At 37.4% G+C, this 21,535-nt stretch overlaps 2 protein-coding genes and 1 long non-coding RNA gene across 4 annotated transcripts in view; 2 read left to right on the top strand and 1 right to left on the bottom strand.

Moving 5' to 3' along the window:
- The window catches only part of LOC131699460 (uncharacterized), a 55,225-nt gene extending 35,581 nt beyond the window's left edge, over positions 1–19,644 (bottom strand). The window contains exons 1-2 of the long non-coding RNA XR_009308151.1: positions 19,604–19,644; positions 12,121–12,246 (exon numbers count right to left, since the gene is read on the bottom strand). This is a non-coding gene — a long non-coding RNA (uncharacterized LOC131699460). The remainder of the gene's footprint in view (positions 1–12,120; positions 12,247–19,603) is intronic.
- LOC131699459 (hepatitis A virus cellular receptor 1 homolog) lies at positions 1,959–7,191 on the top strand. 2 transcript variants are annotated; one of them, XM_058996208.1, is made up of 7 exons: positions 1,959–2,119; positions 2,953–3,291; positions 4,670–4,750; positions 5,156–5,238; positions 5,671–5,758; positions 5,876–5,903; positions 6,491–7,191. In XM_058996208.1, the coding sequence occupies exons 1-7, from the start codon at positions 2,062–2,064 to the stop codon at positions 6,585–6,587; spliced, it is 774 nt and encodes a 257-aa protein (XP_058852191.1). In that variant the 5' UTR covers positions 1,959–2,061; the 3' UTR covers positions 6,588–7,191. The 2 variants fall into 2 exon arrangements, with proteins under 2 accessions (XP_058852191.1, XP_058852190.1); XM_058996207.1 differs by lacking the exon at positions 5,876–5,903.
- LOC117431247 (hepatitis A virus cellular receptor 1 homolog) lies at positions 8,950–15,395 on the top strand. Its single transcript, XM_058996206.1, has 7 exons — positions 8,950–9,102; positions 10,062–10,400; positions 11,247–11,336; positions 12,160–12,239; positions 12,429–12,540; positions 13,895–13,931; positions 14,213–15,395. Exons 1-7 carry the CDS (start codon positions 9,051–9,053, stop codon positions 14,304–14,306), a joined length of 804 nt encoding a protein of 267 aa, XP_058852189.1. The 5' UTR covers positions 8,950–9,050; the 3' UTR covers positions 14,307–15,395.
- Positions 19,645–21,535: the final 1,891 nt, after the last annotated feature.

Genomic DNA, 21,535 nt, shown 5'->3' with positions numbered 1-21,535 from the left:
CAGTACTTCCTACTAATAAGACTACAGTATAGATATCTATACACCATCTACTGGTCAGATCAGTAAACTATTTTTCCCCCCTTAATCTTAAACTGTAAACTGTGTAGCAGTGACATCTAGTGGAGTAAGTAGAAACAATACCTCACTACTTGATAAAAACAGGATGTGTTCACCTTTGTGTGGCAGCATATGCAAAACAGTTTACGTATCAATACTGTAAGAAAAGACAGATAAGGATCATGTGCAATGGTGAAAAAAAAGCCTGCCTATTAAAATTAGGAAAAAAAGAAACTGTGACTCCTACAATAAAACAATAAATAATTACCAGTAAATTGCGTAGTATGTATGTGAGCTAGAGGTTCAAGCACTGATCACAGGCTGCATGAGTGCATAGTGTGCACTGTAGCAATGCAACTTGAATTGACACAGTGCAGCTTTATAAAGCTGGAGAAGTGGTGTTTTTGCTTTGTGTTTCCTCAAGTTTAGCAATACAATACCTGTGCACACAATCTCCTTTTCAATCAAGGAGTCTGCAATGGCTAATATCTGTTAACTAACTAGACTTCAATTTGAATATGATAAATTGAATTTTAATCAAAACTACAAAGAGAAGGAGATGTGATATCTTTTATTGGACTAACTAAACAATAATCCATCACAAAATCCCCAGTCTCTTCCTCAGGTGAAAGTAGAAAAGAGAGATTCAGATGTGTAGGATGCAGATTACCTGAAAAATGCTGTGATTAATAACTGTTTTACATTATATTTCCTCGTTATATTATCCATATTTGATCTCTACGTGCAAAATGATAAGTATTCTGTAGGCTTAATTGTTAAAAGGAGGAGGCTGTGTGGTCCAGTGGTTAAAGAAAAGGGCTTGTAACCAGGAGGTCCCCGGTTCAAATCCCACCTCAGCCACTGACTCATTGTGTGACCCTGAACAAGTCACTTAACCTTCTTGTGCTCCCCCTCTCGGGTGAGACGTAATTATAAGTGACTCTGCAGCTGATGCATAGTTCACACACCCTAGTCTCTGTAAGCTGCCTTGGACAAAGGCATCTGCTAAATAAACAAACAAAATGACTCCTATGATCAAAGCTGTGGTGTGCACACATGTTATGTCAGGAAAATTCATGCGATAGAGAGCAATATTTATTAAAGCTTTGACAACAAATACAACCCTATACATATTTTCATTATATCTTTGGCCTCGCCCTTCGAGGTATTGCTGTCCATAATTTAGTCTGCTGATATAAAGCCTTCTAGCTGATCATCGGACTTGTTGTTTATCGAATGACGAATTAAATATGAGCCGTTTGACTGAGGAATGTTCCGGAAATGGGGGTGCCAAATATGCTTGATGTCTCTGGTTTTAATCTAGCTGAAAGTGAGTTCCCTGCCTGAAGCCCCGCTTTTCACAATTCAGAACTAAGTTCACTTTTTGTAGAAAACCACAGTGGTGTGTTTCTGGGGAAATGCATCAGTTTACAAAAAGATAAGAACTGCAGCGAATGTTACTGTAGCAACATTTCAATCAGCTTCATTTCTATAATTCATTTAATAAGAAATGTATGAACACATGCATTTTGTTTTTATAATGGTTACTTATTGTGGAGGAGCTGAGTCTCTAAAGAAACACAATGGTTTTAGTGTTTACTAACATGTTATCTAAGGATACACACTACATTTAGGTTTAATCTGGGTCTTAATTTGAATGCATTTGAAAACACCTTACATCATTTCATAAATGTGAATAGCAGCAGGAGACCCAGCAACAAAGTTTTAGGAACAAGCAATTCTTAATTTGCAAGAAACACCAGGCTAGTCCTGTAGATGTTCATGTGCTGGCCTTGCGGCCACAAAATGAAAAAACTAAACTGCACTAAAATAGAAAAGGAAGTCACGTGTCAAACAAAGCTAAAGCCCAGAAAAAGCCACAGAGTGAGAGCCCTGAGCTGGAACTCACATCAGCCCTCATAGCTTGTGGACTATCAGTGATTCAACTGCAAACTGTATGTTAATGATCAGTAGGAATCCATCAGTCTGTTTTCTTGATTCAAAATGAAGATGCTCTTCAGTTACGATTCATTGTGTTGGCTCCTTTTAGTCCCGATGCAAGGTAAGCATGCTTCTAGGGTTAATAACTGACTGAAGTTACAAAAAACCAAATATTAATACCCCAGTGCTAAAACAAAAACTTCAAACTTAACATTGGACTATCAATATTCAGTGAATACAGTCCAATGTATGTATAATATGTTGAGAATTAAATATTAAGGGTGACTTTGTTTTTCATTAAAAAAAAAAAAAACATAAAACTAAGGAATTCAATTCAATGACTGTATTCGTTTATTTCTAGTTTGGTAACAAGTGGGTGTTTTTTTTTTTTTTAGAATTACAATGTTGTGAATGTTGATAATGAAATATTAAGGTGAAATTCACATGATCAGTACGATGCTTGTCAATATTGCACATTGTATTTCCCGTCCAGTTCAAAGATCACACTTCTGTGTTTCCTGCTATCACAAGTGAAAAACGTAGCGCTCCAGTTCACAGGTTTGAAATGGACATGCACTGTAGCTGTAGTTTATTGCACAGAATATTTGTTTGAATAGGGAGTGACAGTAGCAGGTGCAGTGGACTAACACACTAGCCTATCTTGCCATTAACTGTTGGGCATCACAAGTTAAATGAGTAAGGTGGTCTCAAGCCACAGTTTGACACAGTTTGGCACACTAGGCTTGAGAGAGACCATTAATGAATAGCAGGGGGTGCTCAGGTAAAGTGATGTGTGCTCCCAAAGCTCAGGGGAGCACCCCCTTAGCAGCTCATTATCTATCCCTGGCAGAAGACATGTAGTCTAGTTCCTTCACCATCTGCTTGTTATGTTATGATTCGTCAGTTCATATTTTCAGAATACTCCACATTGTTTTGTCTTCTTGTTGTTTCCAGTGACTTGTAATTCAGCCCAGAAGGTCAGTGGAATGCTTGGACAGAACGTGACTGTGCCGTGCAGATACTCTGTTAAAGGTGGTGTCATGGAAATGTGCTGGGGTCGAGGAGAATGCACTGTTTTTATGTGCACACAAAAAATTATTTCAAGTGATGGAAACAGAGTGAACCATAAAAAATCAGACAAGTACGGTTTATTTGGTAATTTACAGGAAGGCGATGTCTCTCTGACTATACTACACGCCAGTGAAGAAGACAGCGAGACATACTGCTGCCGTGTGGAAATGAAAGGATGGTTTAACGACCAGAAACATAATACACAGCTGATCATTGAGAAAGGTAATTCAATTAGTTAGCACTTGTTTGATTTATATGATTACTTGGTGACAGTGACTCTAAAATCATCAGAAACTGAAGCAGGTGCTGCAGCTTGGTTATAACCTGCACTTAGAAGTTGCTCTAGTTTAGTGAGGGCTTGATTGTAAATAAATATCAGATCTTTTTGGCTAACAAGTTATGGTAACCCCCTACGACCACTCCAACAGAACCTGGAACTACCCACCCCCCCCCCCCAAACTGGAAGAATGCTACAAGAATAAGATAAAGCAAAAAAAAAAGGGTGCATTCCATACCTTGTCGTTTTAATAAAACACAATATTATTTAGATAAAGAAGGTATAACTAATTCTTCAAAATCCATAAACTTTTTTTTAGTGTTTCACCCCGTTATTTATAAGGTGACAATATGACTCAGTGTTCAGCGAGACAGTTTGGGATAGTTCAGACTTTTCAACTCGCAACCCAATGCATTCTGGTACGTACTGCAGTCAGCCAGCAGAAAAGCACACAGAAGAATGCAGAGTTCTCACTGAAAGAAATTCAAAAAGAGATTCATTCCTACTTATCCATCCCTCAACTTGATGTTGATACTAATCCTCTTGATTGGTGGAAGGTTCATTCATTGTCCTATCCCCAGTTGTGAACACATAAATACCTTGGGATTCCAGAAACTAGTGTGCCATCAGAAAGGCTGTTTAGCAGTTCAGGACTAATTGTTAACCACCAACAAAACAGAACGAAACCAGAAACCGTAAACAAAATGGTTTTCCTGTCAAAAAATATAAAGTAACTATGATTTCAAATTTGTACCTCTGATCTGATGTTTATTTTTATTTTGATGGTGTTGTAGGTTTGCCAAAACAGTGACTTTCATAAAGTCTAATTTCTTGTGAAAGTAAAGACTACAGAACATACTGTGTGAAATAAGTTCTAAGGGAAGCTAATAAAGGCTGAATTATTATTATTATTATTATTATTATTATTATTAATATTATTATTATATTATTTTTTTTTTTTTTTTCGGGGGGTATTTTTTCAGCACAGGTCAAATATTAACATTTTAAAAGATGTTTTAAAAATGTTTTGTTTAAAATAAAGCTGTTGGAATTGTAAACTTTCAAAACTTTTATTTTATTTTTTTTTAAGAAAAAGCTACCAAAATAAATGATTGCGATAATAGCAGTTATCATGATCATTTTTCAGACGATATTCGTGATACTAAAATTCCATTATCGTCCCAACCCTAGTTCCAAAACGTTAAAGATCGCAGCATGAAAAGAAGCAACAAACTACAGTACCAAAAGAGAATTGCCAGTACTGATGAAAGGACTATACCATGCTTATCTTACTATTTAACTTAAAGGTTGCTTTTTTTGCAGCTCCTGCTACAACCACATCTAAACCAGTCACTGCTCGGGGGGCTGACACTGTGAACACCTCGAAAGGTCAAATAACCACAAGTAAGATCTATCACCGCTCTGTAGCACTGGCTGTGCAGTGACACCTTTTGTATTTAACACGCACTTTAAAATAAATGGGCTTCCTGACATGACTGATTTGCTGTATTTGTCATGTAAAGGAATCACTGATAAATATTCTCATATACAAGCAACATTTCCAGAGTGTGTATAGAAGACTGTCATGGTTTTAAATCCATTGGATTGGAGAACTTGGTCAGTGAAGCTGTTTTGTTTAACCTTTTTTTTCTTTGGTCCTCGTGCCGTTGTTTGTTTGTTTGTTCCTGTTTTTTGTTTGTTTTATAAAACGTGCAACAGTGCTGCACTGCAGCTTCTGTCTTTGAGTCTCTAATTCCTGCTGGTAACATACTGGGCCTGTATTTATTTATTCATTCATTCTTTCTTAAGGCTTTTGGAATGATACTGATTCTACATCAAATCACATTACATCTTCAGAGCAGGACCCTAATTCCACACAGACGACCATGGTTGTGAGTATATCCCTGAGCATAAGGCAGAACCAGAGCTCATTTCACCTGTGACTTAAGTTGGATTCAAACACAGTTCTCTAGATGTCCAGAGCCATTACATAAACCATTAAGTCACCTTGCGTTCCATATTATTATATAATTTAATTTTGTCTAATTGTACATACAAATTACAAGGACCTTAAGAAATAAAAGTCCACAGCACCAGTCACGTAGACGTATTAAGTGTACGTGGAGACAACCTAGCCAGTATAAAATCCACTCGGAAGACTCTTCTCTCCTCATATACTCAATGCACTGTAGTTATTGCTGTATACAATCCACTCAGAAGACTGTTCTCTCCTCATATACTCAATGCACTGTAGTTATTGATTTTAAAGTATCATATGTGAAAGTGCAACACTTACCACAACTTCTATTTTTTCCCATTTTTAGCAAAGTAAAGCTCCTCTTGGGATTGGGGTATCAGTTATGCTTCTCCTGCTTTTATTGGCTGTTTTGTGTTTCCTCTTCATTTTTAAAAGTAAGTGCAGTATGTTGAGATAAATTACTGTATTGCAAATGTTGGCCACTATGATTTAACACACTTGCAGAAACATAGAAAGCATGATTAACACTTTTCTGAACTTCCTCTTTTTAGATAAATGTCTGCAAAAATATCAAAAACCGTAAGTATGTTTAAGAATGATTTTTAAAGTATTAGCCCGATCTCAAAACAACCCGAAGACATGTTAAACTCTTCCCTGGGGTTCAGGCAGCTACCCACCGGGGAGCACTTTCCTGGTAGCAGTAGTACTTGTGGCTTCAGGGTTATTCTTTCTAGTAAGGTGACCTGCTTACCATCTATCTTGACGTGTGTTTCCCAAACCCTTCGACATTCTCACAAGCATAGTTTGTTTTTCAAGTGTCACCGTGTATTCTGAACACTGCAGTTTGTAAAAGATATTCTCATGATGCTCTCACAGTGTTGTAGGTTAAAGTAGCTTTTGAGAAATGCTGAAAACAAACAGTGGCAATCTTTTTTTTTTCTTTCTGTTTTTCTGTGAATTCGTAATACATTTACTTAGTATTTGTAACTGTTTAATTCTGATAGAACAAACTTGGCATTCACGGTAAAGGATTTTATACTGTATGTATTCCCTTTTAATCTTTAAAGGCAAATAGTATAACAGGGCCTATATGAATCACCACCTATAAAAAGACCTATATAGTGACAACATAACTAATATTTATTGCATTAACTGTTTTGCTTCAGAGAATCCAAAACCATCCAGGAACTGCAAATCAGAACAAACGTGGATGAGAACATTTACACCACCGAAGAACAAACCGATTATGAAGTGTGCCCCTAATGGTAACCAAAGAAGAAGCAGGAGACCATGAAGTCTTCACTTTCCATGGGTTTATTTATGTTCCATTAATGTTAACAATTCAAGACGAATAACACTTTTTCTATTTTTATTATGTACTACTATAAACCTCTAATGGAAACCAGATGTATTTTCAGTATTTATTTCTTTCTAAATGACTAATTTTCCTGTTCTCTAGCTTTTGTACTATAATACAATGGATACGACACTGTTTACCTTTTCAGTGCTCACATGTAAATTCAATACATGGGGGTGTTTTTCACTAACATGTTGCTCTTTGTTTAAAAATCAAAAATCCATTTAAAAGGGATTTTTAAATTGATATATTGCTGTCTGTTATTGCTTTCGTTCTAAAATACATGTATTAACTGGGACCATTTTAAATATAGATTGTATATTTTGTATATTATTTCAATATTGTTTTATATGTATATTGTATTGAACATGGATGCTACTTTATAAATATTCTTTCTTCAGGTGTTTCTGTAAAATCAGTACACAACATCCAGTGGAGAAGGGGGATGTGGTTGTATTTGTAAGTTCTTTCTGGGTAATGGAGCTTGAAGATGTATTTTATAACCTTTACTGTTGTGACTAGTATGCAGAACCAAGTCTGTCCAGCTGAAAGACTGACAGTGTCAAGCATGTTTTAAAAGGGGGAGGAAGCTTGTGTCCCTGGCTCAGCTAAAACTGCTTTTGGAAATGTAAGCTAGTCTGCTTTTTAATAGAGTAAAGTGCACCGAAGGCTCAGACAGATAGTACATGTACTGCAGTGTTAAACTGAAAATCACTTTAGGACTACATGCATCTTTAAGTTAAAGAGTATGTATTAAATTATTGAATCCTGAGAGAGTTTTTAAAGCAGAGATCTCCAGTCCTGGTCCTGAGAGCCCCAATCCTGCAGGTTTTCTAGCTGTCTTTAGATCATCAGTGGCTAAAGATCCGGAACACAAGTTAATCTTGACTAATTAAGCCAATAGTTGGTGCAATTAAGTAACTGAGAGCTTGGCTGAAATGAAAACCAGCAGACCCAGTAGCTCTCCAGGACCGGGACTGGAGACCCCTGGTCTAAATCAACTGGTTTGCTCCCTAAAACAGGGACATTTAATCCTGGGACATTAGAGTGAGGTAAACCTTGACTAGTGATGATATCACTTCTGTCCTATCCACCAGGGTCCTGCTGTTACTGTGATTGAGGTTACTATCTGGAACATGGACTTCTACTCGTGTTATAGCACCAGTTATAAAAGGTCATCCCTAAGGAGTTTGCATTCTGTTGTAGAATTATTGTATTATGTATTTTTGATAAAGGAATCTAGCTGTCTCTGTGATCTAAGTTATTATAGCACAATAAAGTTAACAAGTGCTGATGTGTTGATACAGTTTCCGTCATTTCTGATAGCTAGAGTTGCTTTCTTAGGATTTCGCACATTGAGAAACCTGTGAGGGGTTGCTTTGATCAACATACCTCTCGAGGATAAGTCACAGCAGTTTTTTTTTTTACCAGGAATCCAACTGGCTTGCATTAACCACTTATTGTTAATCCCTGTATAAACTCGTATAAGTGGTTAATGCAATCCAGTTCTGTAAATAAACACAACTGTGACTTATCCCAGGGGGAGTATAGACTGATCAAAACAACTTATCTTGCACTTTTAAGATGACATTTGCTGTTTTATCACTCCGAATAACTTCAAGTTAACAACATGATCTTTCCTATGCTTATATGTTAGCAATACACAGTCGTGAGCATTATCATAACAATATTACTGATATGAGTCAGAGGGGTCGTTACAATGCATTCTCCCTGTGCGGAGTCATCTTAGTTACATATAGTTTTATTTGGATGATCGATCGTTGATCGAGCAGAAACAAAATTTCTTGCTTGAGCTAAATTTTAAATTGATCAGAAATGTGCTGGGGAAATTGGAGCTCTAAAGACACCAAAATTAGCAAAACTTTTAATAGCTAACCGCACAGTATTACAGATGCTTAAAACCATGTGATTGGTGGTTTCCTCAATTTGTAATGCACGATGCAAGAAGTAAATTAAAAAAATACATTAAAAAAAGCATAACGTTCACTGTCTGAAGTACATTTTAATGACACTGTGCTGTAGAATATTTTAGGAAAATAAGTTATGTGAAACAAGGGAGGCATGACCAACCACGGTACTGTGATATGACTAAACTGTGTTATATATATATATATATATATATAAATTCCATTCCAGAACTGAAAACAATGACTGTTTTGTAGTCGCACTGGGAAAGGTTAATGTGATGTGTTAATGGGTCTCTGTGAGTCACTGCAGGAGATGTCACAGTGGAGGACCAGCAACAAGCATACCATTGAAGCTGCCCATCAGCACACAGCATAATACATAGAAACTCTAGTATTCTACAGTCACTGAGTTTGTTGTCGCCTGACACCACTTCCTTGAAGATGGCCCTGAGCAGTGTTGTTTGGGTGCACTGGATTCCTGCCATTATCGCGGGTAAGATGCCTCATACATATGTCTTTACCGGTTTATTTATTACTGTTTTTATTTATTTTATGAATAAATAAAGAGTGAACTTCGCTTACAATATATCAGAAGTGGAGTGGAATTAATCACAGGCACCAAACAGAACGTTTATACAGAAGAACATGAGGGTCCTTGAAATGCTTTTTTTTTTGTTTTGTTTTGTTTTAATTAACCCATTTTGATCTGTCTTTAACCATCAGGAAATTTGACCATGCGTCAAAATTATATTTGTTATACAAAATTTAGGATTTATTTACCAGAGCTTAGAAATTAATATTTTAGTTTCAGATCTGTTAGAGATAGAACTTTTACTGCAATTCAACTGTGAAAAAAAGTGTCTGTCTTCTGTGAAAAACTGGTAGTATAAGCTTTAGTAGCACAATCTCTCTGCCATCCACTTTCATTCGGGATTCCACATTAGGGTATAGAGTTAAACAAAGGCTCCCATTCACAGCACATCTTGTATGAAGACAATTGCAGGAAAATGTTCACAGCAGTCCTTTAAAAGTGAATCGGTAGCAACAGAAACGATGAGATCTAGATGTGTATTTATTTAAAAAAGTATTACTAATATCAAATCTCAAAGTGTTAAGGTACAATTTAACCCCAAAATGCTCCTCTTACAGTAGTTATAAGGTTGTAAGGTTATATGGACTGTACAGTAGAGACAACCCTCTGGACTCTCATTCATCCACTGGAGAATACGATTGTGATTTATGAATTGTTCTTTACATGCATTATGGATTTTGCTTCATATAAACTAATATGAGGCACGCCTAGTAGAGTAATTATGTACAGGTGCAGAAATAGTTTTATATATATTTACATTTAAAATGCAGAAATGTTCAAATGAAACTTTCATTTAATTAGTATAATACTATACAGTATGTGTGTGCCAGTATTGTAGTGACCGTGCTTGTCTCTTGTAGCTTGTGTGGCCCTTGTGAATGGGCATGAAGTTCCAGAGGGACACTCCATCACCCTGCCCTGCGGTTACTCTGTCAGAAGGAATGGATTAAGTGCCGCGTGCTGGGGAAGGGGTTGTGGCACCATGTGGTGCAGTGATGAAATCATTCAAACCGACGGGAACCGCGTCACCTCCAAACTGTCAGAGCGGTACCGCTTAAATGGGAATATACTGGATGGTAATTTGGCTCTGACTATACTGAACACAGGGAAAGCAGACAGCGGATCATACTGCTGCAGGGTGGACATTGCTGGATACTTTAATGATCTAAAGGTATCTTTAACTTTAAAAGTTGTAAAAGGTAGGTTTTATATTACATATTTAATGTATGATTAAACAATGTGCACCTGTATTTAGTGTACCCAAGTTAATTCCACTTCCAATTCATTATTACAGGTGGGTCATTCTAGCTCACATGGGTTTACCTGAGCTTTTACATCAATTACTTACAGCGATATATATATATATATATATATATATATATATATATATATATATATACACACACTATATATATAACCAAAACATTGGGAGGTTGGTTCTTTGACAAACGCTTTAGAATAATGATAATCCTATTCATCTAGGACTACAGTAGGTCATCCCTAAATGCAGAAATTAAGTCAAAGGGCATTGGAAATTAGATTTGTGTTACCTTTTATTACCCTCTTCACAAGAGCTGCACAATTTTCTCAATCTCGGTAGTTTTTTGTATCATCAACCATGAAAGGAGGATACACCTCCCCAGATCGTGGTCCAATTGAGCTGGAATTACTCAGGTAACAGTGAATTGTCTTAAACTAGTTTTTAAAAGATTTAGGCCATGTCAGATTCTAAAAGGTCAGGACAAATGAGAGATTTAACAGGACATATTTGCTACAATACCTACAATAACAATAGGTGTGACATTATAGTTCTAGGTGAATGCACATGGCTAGAATGTCCAGCATGCTTGTTAACTTAAGTAGTGCCTTTGGTACCATAATCATGTAATAACTGAGGATATTAATATGTTAAGGTCACCTGCTGAAACATTGAACAAAGTAAAACGAAGAACAAAGAATGCATACTTGGGGACTCTGGTTAACTAGTGACCAGGCTGTAGATCGCTCCTATTAACAAAGTGCATCTTATCATTTTCTACATTTAGCTCCTGCATTGACGACAGCACTGCCAAACCCACTTCTCCCAACCTTCGGAACTGAGAATCACAACACATCAGGGCCACATCCCCCCACAAGTACGTGAGCATTTCCGAAGTGCTCTCCGCTACAGAATGTGGTTTACTCAACCTGATTTAGAAATGCTATATTCTCTATGCTGAACAGTGTGAAAGGCTATACTGCCATGATTGGGTTTCCTGTAGATGAACCAAGAAACGAAGGACTCTGCAGCTCACAATAAGGACACAACAATGCTTCTACACAAGCATAACAGTTAATGCATAACTGAATGTGTAAATACAGTGTATGTCCCTAAAACAGTTACTGATTAGTAATTTAATTAGCTAACTACCCAACTCACAGAGAGTTAGCCGTGAATCAGGTAACAAACATGTCATGAAACAGATAAATACTCATAGCTTATAGCTGTTTTTTTTTTGTCTCAAACACATGAGCAGTTTGATTCCATCTCAGTCAGCTCCTCTTTTCTTAACTTTATAATATGACCACCTTTATCTGCTTTGTTACATATTCAGTTTCACTCTAGCTCTGATGTGCGATGATAAATGTGTGGGTTCCTGCCTGTTTGAATTACAGCGGTTAACATTAGTCACAGCAGACCCCGTACTGAGCCAGCCTGGCATATGTGACTAAGTAGTTTGGGTTACTGCTGATTCCTCAGTAGTGAGCTATTGTTAAAGAACATGCGTGACTGGAGACAATTATATTTCAAACCTTGCTTTGGTTTCTGATTGGAACATATTAGCTATTTATGTATTTATCTCTTGGTCTGGGTAACAGGAGAGGGTACATCACACTTGGTCCTTGAAGATAGCATAAATATAAAGATAAAGATATTACCTTGAGGATGCTTAAACCATTACACAACTTTCTTTCCAGGCAGTTGGAGTGGTGGAAATTCTTCCCAACTGTCAGCAAAACCAAAGCGGAATTCCAGTCTTCTGCAAACGGGTGACATTGTGAGTACTGGAATCAGAAAAGTACCAGTTAACATAGTGAAGAGAAAATGCTCCTTAATGTAAATTTAAGGGGATATGGGTTTTTGCACTTTCTTGAAGTGAATGCCATGAATTGGATTGTGTGTGCCCTGTACATAAATAACAGAGAACATGGAAACTAACATGGTCCATGGTCCTTTTTATTTTTAGGAAGGAAGTGCTTTAAAAAGTGATTCATTCAATGTTCCTGTTGTGGCTCTATGTGTATCGGCAGTCATCCTGCTCTTAATAATTGCTCTAGCAATTCTTCTTGTTTTTAAACGTAAGTAATACTACTCTATCAGCATTACTAAATAGAGCCCAATATTCCAGAGGCGTACTCTAGTTTTTGAAGGGTTGGCTGGGTGGTACCAGTGGTTAAAGAAAAGGGCTTGTAACCAGGAGGTCCCCGGTTCAAATCCCAGCTCAGCCACTGACTCACAGTGTGAGCAAGTCACTTAACCCCCTTGTGCTCCATCTGTGCGGTGAGACTTTGTTGTAAGTGACTCTGCAGCTGATTCACACACCCTAGTCTCTGTAAGTTGCCTTGGATAAAGGTGTCTGCTAAATAAATAAATGATAATAATACTCAGCTTCCCACTAATTCGATTAGAATGTGAACTGAAGAGTTAAGTGAAAGTTGTTCCTTTTTTTCTTTTTAAATACACATGACCGATTTTTGTACTGTCCCCTTCCTTTTTACAAGGTTTTATTACGACTCTACAAGGCCCTACATGGCCTTGCTCCTGCTTATATAGCAGACATGCTTGTTCTGTTTGTCTCTAGCAGTGCCCTGTGGTTGTGAGATCTCTACCCAGGGAGCACATGTCTTCTCAAACTAGGTGTCTAAGCTCTGAAGCTCAATACCCAAAAGGGTTAAGGGCTCAGATCCTGTTCAATCCTTCAAAACTAACTTAAAGACGTATTTATATAGTTTGGCCTTTGCAACTGCCTAGGCCTGTATCTTAGTGTTTTATCAGTGTAGCTTTGTACTCAACATGTACAGCACTCCAGGGTGTGTCTCACAGGAAAAGCTCTTTATAGTCTAAGTTTGTGGGTGGTTGTTGTTATGTGATGTTAGCAATCAAACTCTTTTTTTCTTCACTTTTTGATATCATCTGTGTTCAAGAGCTGTTCTTCTGTTCTGGTTGCTTGCTGTAGGCATATGTAAGCCAGGCTAGATCCCAGCTGTGCACTTCTCCTGCTATAAAGACACTTTGGCTGATTCAGGCTGGGTTATATGTGCCTATACTAGGCAAGAAGAGCAGCTCCTGAACTTGGGTTAAAAGAACTTAAGAGAAAGTATGAACCCTTTCAGTCCTGACAGGACTTCTCAAAGTACTGTCAGCACCAAAATATATGTTAAAAAAAACAAAAAAAAACATTTTTGTCCTGTTCTCATGTATATTCAATAAAGGAGTTTCTTTTTGAATTGTGTAACTTAATTTTGTATTCTCGACAAAAATAATTCAGGACTGAAAGGGTTAACAAGTTAAAAAAGGCACAGTGAAAAAAACACAAGGACAATATAAATCGAGACTGCTTACTCTTTAAAATAACACTTCTGTTTTAACTGTAACCTTATGATACTGTATGCATTTTGATCATGTATCTTTATAATTGTATTTTTTTTTTAGGTAAACTTTTAAAAGGAGCTCAGAAACACATTGGAAGGTAAGCATATATATTTTTTCATAACCCTCTCTGGTACACCTCAAGATCTTCAAGAGAATAAAACATTTTAAAAGTATGATTGCTTATTGATTTTAGTCTAGGGAATGTTGAGGGGAAAAAAATCCACAAATTCAAATAACAAAAAAGATCTCTGAAAGGCTCTAGTGATGTAAGTGCTTTCTTTGTATTTCATTAAGTAATTTTTCATTTGAAATAATAACTTCATACAATCTTTCTTTCTTTCTTTCTTTCTTTCTTTCTTTCTTTCTTTCTGTTTGTAGTACAAGGCCTACAGTAACACTGGAACCCAAGCACATCATTTATCAAATGCAGACTGGCAGACAAGTGGAAGAAAATATTTACAGTTTGGATTAGCTGTCTGTCTACCACAGCACCCCACCTTCCTCTAACCTGCTTCCAGATCACCTTTACCTTCGTCCGATTGAATCAGAACAACTCAGGGTTTCTTAACTGAGAGCTCACATCAGCATTCTGATTGACCACATGCTTGTGTTTATTATTTATTCATTTGGTGGGTTATTTTATTACACTGATTACAGATTACAGACAATTTACTAAATCCAAACTCACACACAGCAGGCTATTTCAATTTATTATTATTCATTCTTTTCATAATTTGCACTTTCTCCAGCATTTTGGCTTAACAGTTGAGCAGCACATATACTGTTATAAAAGTAATGAAGAAAAATGATACAATTATTTAAAACACACTGTTAGCAGCAGGGTAGCCTGAACAGACAGCAATTTACAGAAAACACAAAGTTACTATTAAACTACAGCTCACAATGTATATACAATTCATTGAGATTACTCAGTGCTGTGCCTGGGGCAGCCTTTTCCTGGTACAAAATAGGTCAGGCCCTACAATAAAAAAAGAATTGCTAGTGTTATGAAACTAGAGCGCATGCAGAGGGCATGTTCTAAGACAAGGCTGTCAAACTCCTGGAGGGCCACAGTGTCTTCCATTCCACCCGAGCTCTCAATTACTGAATTGGTCTAATTATTTGATTAATTGGACACATTTTACACTTCTCTCCAGGCCTCAAAATGTTTTATAGGTTGTGTACCTTGAATTAAGTGTATTGAAAATATATGAAATATGTCCAAATAAACAAAAAATGTGATCAATTATGTTAATTGAGAGCTTAATTTGGAATGAAAAACCAGAAGACCCTGCGGCCCTCGGACTGGAGTTTGACATTCCTGTTCTGGCTTTAGCAGGATTTTATTCTATTTAGGAAAAAGAAAAGCAAAAGTGTGTAAACGTGACCAATTCCTTTGTATTCCTGAGGAGGCAAATGTAGTGTAACTATATTAATTACGAGACCATTTTAGCTCCATGTTTGCTCCCAAGCTTTATGTATACTGCAGATCCACATGATCATCAAATCTTAGTTTTATATGTAACCAAAACTATTAAAAAATATTGTTGTAGTAAACAAAGACATGAATGTCTGTTTTTTAAACAATTGCAATTTTGGGAGATAAAACCAGGTCAAACTTAAACACCCTCCTTATTACAGCCTGCCAGCAGCCCAGTCACTGTACATTTCCTGCATGCCCACCTGCCAACATTAGAAAATACAACATTTAAAGGTGTAGTACCCCATATTTTATCTGTCTCACTAAAGACCACTTGCCATTCCTTTTTTCCTTAGGTATAGCTTGCCACTGGTGCAGATAGATACAGTCTCTTATCCAAGCTGTCCAGTGGTAAGCAGGTTTCAATAGGAGAAAGCTTGTGTCCACTGAATTAAATCACAGTAGTTAAACTCAGTGATTTGTATTAGTTGTAAGGTGAATGCAAGCCAGTAAGTAAAACAAAGGTTAACCACTGGGGTGTGGTGTGAAAATGACAGTTAAACCCCACTAGAATGTTTATGTAGTAGGAGCTTGGAAACTGACCATTATCAATACAATATTGCCACCTAGTGGTCATTAACCATACTGGTTCAAAAGATACAAGAACACGTTTAAGTTTTTAATCCAGTACAATGAAATATTTTTTTTTACAGATATAAAACCAGTCCAGACACCCTTATCTAAGTATCCTACCAACCGGACAACTGGTGTAGTAGAACGAGAGAGTCATGCGATTGAGAAATGTCTACAATAAAACTGACAGGATTGAGATGGAAGTACCAGTGTTGTCATCAAAATAATGTCCACTGGGTGGCGACAGTTTCACAAAAATGCTGGTAAAAGGCCATGCTTCAAACCGAAATAGAAAACTCTGGGAGAAATATGATAATAGGTTGGTTTGTTTTTTAATATATGTGTCCTCACATTCAGAGCCTGTATTCTCAAATCTATCAAGTCAGTGTAGTTGGTGTGTCTTGTGCTGTTACAGGTCAGTCCATGTTGCTGGTTAAGATCAATCGCTCAGATTGATCTGCTTCTCTTCTGCCTAATCAATGAGTACTAGTCACAAAACTCTAAGGAGCCTGATTAATGGTGACGCGTGTAGCCATTGTCAGAACAATTATTCTAAACATAAATCAAATTCCAATTATGCACCCCAAAACACACACAGACCCACAAAGCAGGCTAATACGAATGGATTGGAACACCTTGTATACTCTACTTGAAGTTGCAGAAGGTGTTGGGTGTGAACATGTGTTTTCAGTGTGATAATCACAACTTACTGCATAGGGAACTGCCTGCTGTGGTGCAGCCCTGCTAAACAGTAAACCTGTATCCGCGGCAATGTTCGACCCCAATGATTATTTAATTGCACAGGTTTAGGAGGGTTTTGACAAGGTTATTGTAAGACACTGTCTCTGGGATAAGCTTTCTAATTGCAATGTACTGCTCACCTGCGAGGAGGTTAAATCAAGTATGTATTATGCATTTCTCTGTATTTAAAGTATTATGGATTTTCTTGTTGTTACTGCACCTTGTAAAGCGCTTTGTGATGGTGGTCCACTATGAAAGGTGCTATATAAGATACAGATTGATTGATTGATTTCAATCCCTAACACTTTAAGGTTATCAGAGTTACTTCCATGAGCAACTTTATAGTGTTTAGCCATGGGATATTCTAAATAACCCGTTCTAATTACGTATTTATGGTCCGCTACCCTTTCTTTTGGTTTTCTTTCAGTTCTCCTTACGTAAAAACAACCACATGGGCATTCCAAACGACAGCTGAGCGGCTAATGATTAATACATACTAAAAAGAGGATTTCCACTCGTATTAATCATCCGCAATGTGATTCATACCATCCTTCTATTCATATCACCTTCTGTATGTAGAAATCCACTCCTGGGCAAGTATTAATGAAAGCTTAGTGGACCCTTAAAATGAAGAGGACAAGTGTATTACAGGCACACACATTGGGCATGTTGATGTTTTCTTCAAACTGACATGAGATTTCAAAAGTTGGTCTGAAGGAATGATCAGTTGCACTTCAAACAGAGATAAGAGGTTTTTTTTTTGGTTTTTTTGTTATAAAACAGCTGCTTCGCCTGATGAATAGAAGTGAAGTATATGTCTTAACTGAAACAGAGCACTCTTATTCCCTACTTTAGGAAGCTGGAACGACGGTGTTTGTGATTTGAACAGTGACCGGGTGGGCTGGAGCCTGCTGTCAGCTGTGCATTCAGAGAAGCCGGGCTGCACATGTGCACTGCCTGCTCCACTCTGCTCTGACTGACGGAAATCCAAACTCCATGAGGTTACTGTGATGTGGCCTCTTTCTTGTGGCTTGTTTGAAACAGTTGTGTCTGTTTTATTGGCTTTGAGGAGATCTGGTTTAAACTATTTGAAGTATTTGATTTATTGTGCATTCTCAATGTTTAAGGGCACATGTGAGTAGTTGGTCAACATTGCTTACAGAAAAGGCCCCTGTATTTATAAGAAACACTTTAATGCTATGTTTTCGTTCCCTCCAAGTTATAGTATTTAACCAATGTTCCACCAATGTTCCAGTTTTTTATTATCATTTTACATTTTCATATATCATATTAGTGGGGCAAAATAACGGTGTCACATTTAATAATTATTATCTACTGTACAGTACTTATTGCCCACGTTATCATGCAAATGGTTCCTCATAGTGCATGCTTGCAAAGCCCTCTTTCTGTCAGGTCTTATTACCTAATGGCTTATCATGATTTCATTGTGAATGTTAGTACTGTATACTATTATTATAAAACAGGGTGTGTAAAGCAAGCAGTAGTATAGATCAGTCCGTCTGTCTTAGCAGAACCAAGACAGTTTTGATTCTGTAAAATGCAAAAGTATGATGTTTTGTAGATCTTTGTACTCTACTAAAAAAACACAAGGTAGGAATGAATGGATCTGTAAATCTGGTTACAATTCAAACATTCAGACTGGATAAGCTTTCAGTAGCGAGATTTTCAAAAAGTTGTCATTGTTTTTGAGCAATTGGTTACACCGCCTCAAAACACACGAGCTTCCCCTGACTGAAGAAACACAGCAGCTTTTGTGGGTGCAATAGGAAAACATAAATAAGCAAATAAAATAAACATTATGTTTAAACAAAAACAGCTCGAGCAGTACCATGTGGGACAAGCAGACCCTGCACGCTTTTATTAAAAAATTAAAAAATTAAAAAAATCCCACATGAAACAAGCTGGTTTTGGAGGAAATACCACACACATTAAAAACAACATCAAACCCATGCTGTCATTGCATTCTCTGCACAAAGCAGATTTGGCCACATGTGCTTCCCGTCAAAAAACATTTCAAGAACTCTTAGAATGCAGATGGCAGCACTCTGTAAAGAGAATTGGGAAGTAATACAATGGTAAGAGATTAAAGAACTAGGATAATACCACTTCCCCACAAACATAGCCTTGTGCGCAGTGACACCCTCTCCTTTTGCCCCTTGCCCCTTGCCCTTTGACCTTCCCCTTAACCTCATAGAACTGAATAACACATTATTACAAGTTGAACCAAACCTCAAAGTCACTAGAACACAGATGAAGTAGTCATCCACTAAGAGCCCTAATCTCAGGAAAGACGATGCATGTGCTATAGAAGGATCGAAAGACAATGTTGAGGGGTGTCTCATGTTTATCAAGTAGATTCCACAATGTCAGGGTGAGCTGAACGTGAACTAGATGTCAGCTAACTCAGTATCCACGCTGGTTATAATGACTCATTTGCTGAGAGCACTGTTGCAGGCTGAATCTAGAATGTGTGTTCATTTTCTAACAGACCCGTTCCTTGCCATGTGCTAAATGTGCAGGATGATTGTATAGTTTACCATCACTTCTCCATTTACTGTGCTTTAGGGTGATTAACCATGTCTTTTACAATGCTTTACCATGCCTAACCGGTTTAACAATGGAGTATTGTAATAAACTGTTATTGTTATTATTAGTCATGCCCTCACTTATTAATAGCAAATACACTTGTAAATAACTTTCAAGTGTTGTCTTGTTCACAAATAATTAAATACAATTCTAAAGATACCCTTACTTGACTTGTAACATAAATGGAAACAGCAAACTATGAGCCTTCGTACAAAGAATGCACAAGACAGCACTCTTAAACCAATACTACTACTGCTACTGCTACGACGACTACTACTACTACTACTACTACTACTACTACTACTACTACTACTACTACTAATAATAATAATAATAATAAATAATAATAATTCAACTGATCAGCTCACCCCTTGTCAAGCCAGCCAGAAAGGAAAAACACCCCACTGTTTCCTGTATTCAGTGCTCTGTAAAACACACTTCCTGTACACTTCCTGTATGTTAGCAAATGATCCCTTTTCCCCATCAATTACTGCAGAGCATTTGAGTTATGGGTTTTCATATGTTAAAGTAAATCAGGACCAGAACATGAAAGGCCACAAACATTTGCATGTCTCAACTCTACCAATATTCCACAACGGTTAACAATGGTTCAGTAAATCAGAGTGTAGATGCCACCCCTGACACACAGGGAACTGTCTGAGGCGTTTTCAACCAAAGCCTTTCACATTTACTTCAAGTTAAATGTTGTCAGCTGAGGCACTCCATTGTATGTATTACTGTCTGCTTGTGTATTTATTAGCTCACGATTTGAATGCGAAATATATATATATATATATATATATATATATATATATATATATATATATATATATATATACAGTACTGTGCAAAAGTTTTAGGCAGGTGTGAAAAAATGCTGTAAAGTAAGAATGCTTTCAAAAATAGACATGTTAATAGATTATATTTATCAATTAACTAAATGCAAAGTGAGTGAACAGAAGAAAAATCTAAATCAAATCCATATTTGGTGTGACCACCCTTTGCCTTCAAAACAGCATCAATTCTTCTAGGTACACTTGCACAAAGTCAGGGATTTTGTAGGCATATAGTCAGGTGTATGATTAAACAATTATACCAAACAGGTGCTAATGATCATCAATTCAATATGTAGGTTGAAACACAATCATTAACTGAAACAGAAACAGCTGTGTAGGAGGAATAAAACTGGGTGAGGAACAGCCAAACTCAGCTAACAAGGTGAGGTTGCTGAAGACAGTTTACTGTCAAAAGTCATACACCATGGCAAGACTGAGCACAGCAACAAGACACAAGGTAGTTATACTGCATCTGCAAGGTCTCTCCCAGGCAGAAATTTCAAGGCAGACAGAGGTTTCCAGATGTGCTGTCCAAGCTCTTTTGAAGAAGCACAAAGAAACGGGCAACGTTGAGGACCGTAGACGCAGTGGTCAGCCAAGGAAACTTACTGCAGCAGATGAAAGACACATCATGCTTACTTCCCTTCGCAATCGGAAGATGTCCAGCAGTGCCATCAGCTCAGAATTGGCAGAAAACAGTGGGACCCTGGTACACCCATCTACTGTCCGGAGAAGTCTGGTCAGAAGTGGCCTTCATGGAAGACTTGCGGCCAAAAAGCCATACCTCCGACGTGGAAACAAGGCCAAGCGACTCAACTATGCATGAAAACACAGGAACTGGGGTGCAGAAAAAGCATGGTGGAGGTTCCTTGCAAGTTTGGGGCAGCATTTCTGCAAATGGAGTTGGGGATTTGGTCAGAATTAATGGTCTCCTCAATGCTGAGAAGTACAGGAAGATACTTCATGCAATACCATCAGGGAGGCATCTGATTGGCCCCAAATTTATTCTGCAGCATAACAATGACCCCAAACATACAGCGAAAGTCATTAAGAACTATCTTCAGCGTAAAGAAGAACAAGGAGTCCTGGAAGTGATGGTATGGCCCCCACAGAGCCCTGATCTCAACATCATCGAGTCTGTCTGGGATTACATGAAGAGAGAGAAGCAACTGAGGCTGCCTAAATCCACAGAAGAACTGTGGTTAGTTCTCCAAGATGTTTGGGCCAACCTACCTGCCGAGAACTGTGTGCAAGTGTACCTAGAAGAATTGATGCTGTTTTGAAGGCAAAGGGTGGTCACACCAAATATTGATTTGATGTAGATTTTTCTGTTTTTCTTCTGTTCACTCACTTTGCATTTTGTTAATTGATAAATATAAACTATTAACATGTCTATTTTTGAAAGCATTCTTACTTTACAGCATTTTTTCACACCTGCCTAAAACTTTTGCACAGTACTGTATA

Source organism: Acipenser ruthenus, chromosome 22, assembly GCF_902713425.1.
Source record: "Acipenser ruthenus chromosome 22, fAciRut3.2 maternal haplotype, whole genome shotgun sequence".
Lineage (NCBI taxonomy): Eukaryota > Metazoa > Chordata > Actinopteri > Acipenseriformes > Acipenseridae > Acipenser > Acipenser ruthenus.
Note: the sequence above shows the minus strand (reverse complement) of the source record. Positions and strands in the feature narration are given on the sequence as shown.

Excerpts from the sequence above, each read along its gene's own strand:
- LOC117431247 (XM_058996206.1), top strand. The coding sequence starts at position 9,051 with ATGGCCCTGAGCAGTGTTGTTTGGGTGCACTGGATTCCTGCCATTATC. Across the intron at positions 11,337-12,159 it reads AGGGCCACATCCCCCCACAA|GCAGTTGGAGTGGTGGAAAT; the intron begins GTACGTGAGCAT and ends CTTTCTTTCCAG. Across the intron at positions 12,240-12,428 it reads TTCTGCAAACGGGTGACATT|GAAGGAAGTGCTTTAAAAAG; the intron begins GTGAGTACTGGA and ends TTTTATTTTTAG.
- LOC131699459 (XM_058996207.1), top strand. The coding sequence starts at position 2,062 with ATGAAGATGCTCTTCAGTTACGATTCATTGTGTTGGCTCCTTTTAGTC. Across the intron at positions 4,751-5,155 it reads GAAAGGTCAAATAACCACAA|GCTTTTGGAATGATACTGAT; the intron begins GTAAGATCTATC and ends TTCTTTCTTAAG. Across the intron at positions 5,759-6,490 it reads TTTCCTCTTCATTTTTAAAA|AGAATCCAAAACCATCCAGG; the intron begins GTAAGTGCAGTA and ends GTTTTGCTTCAG.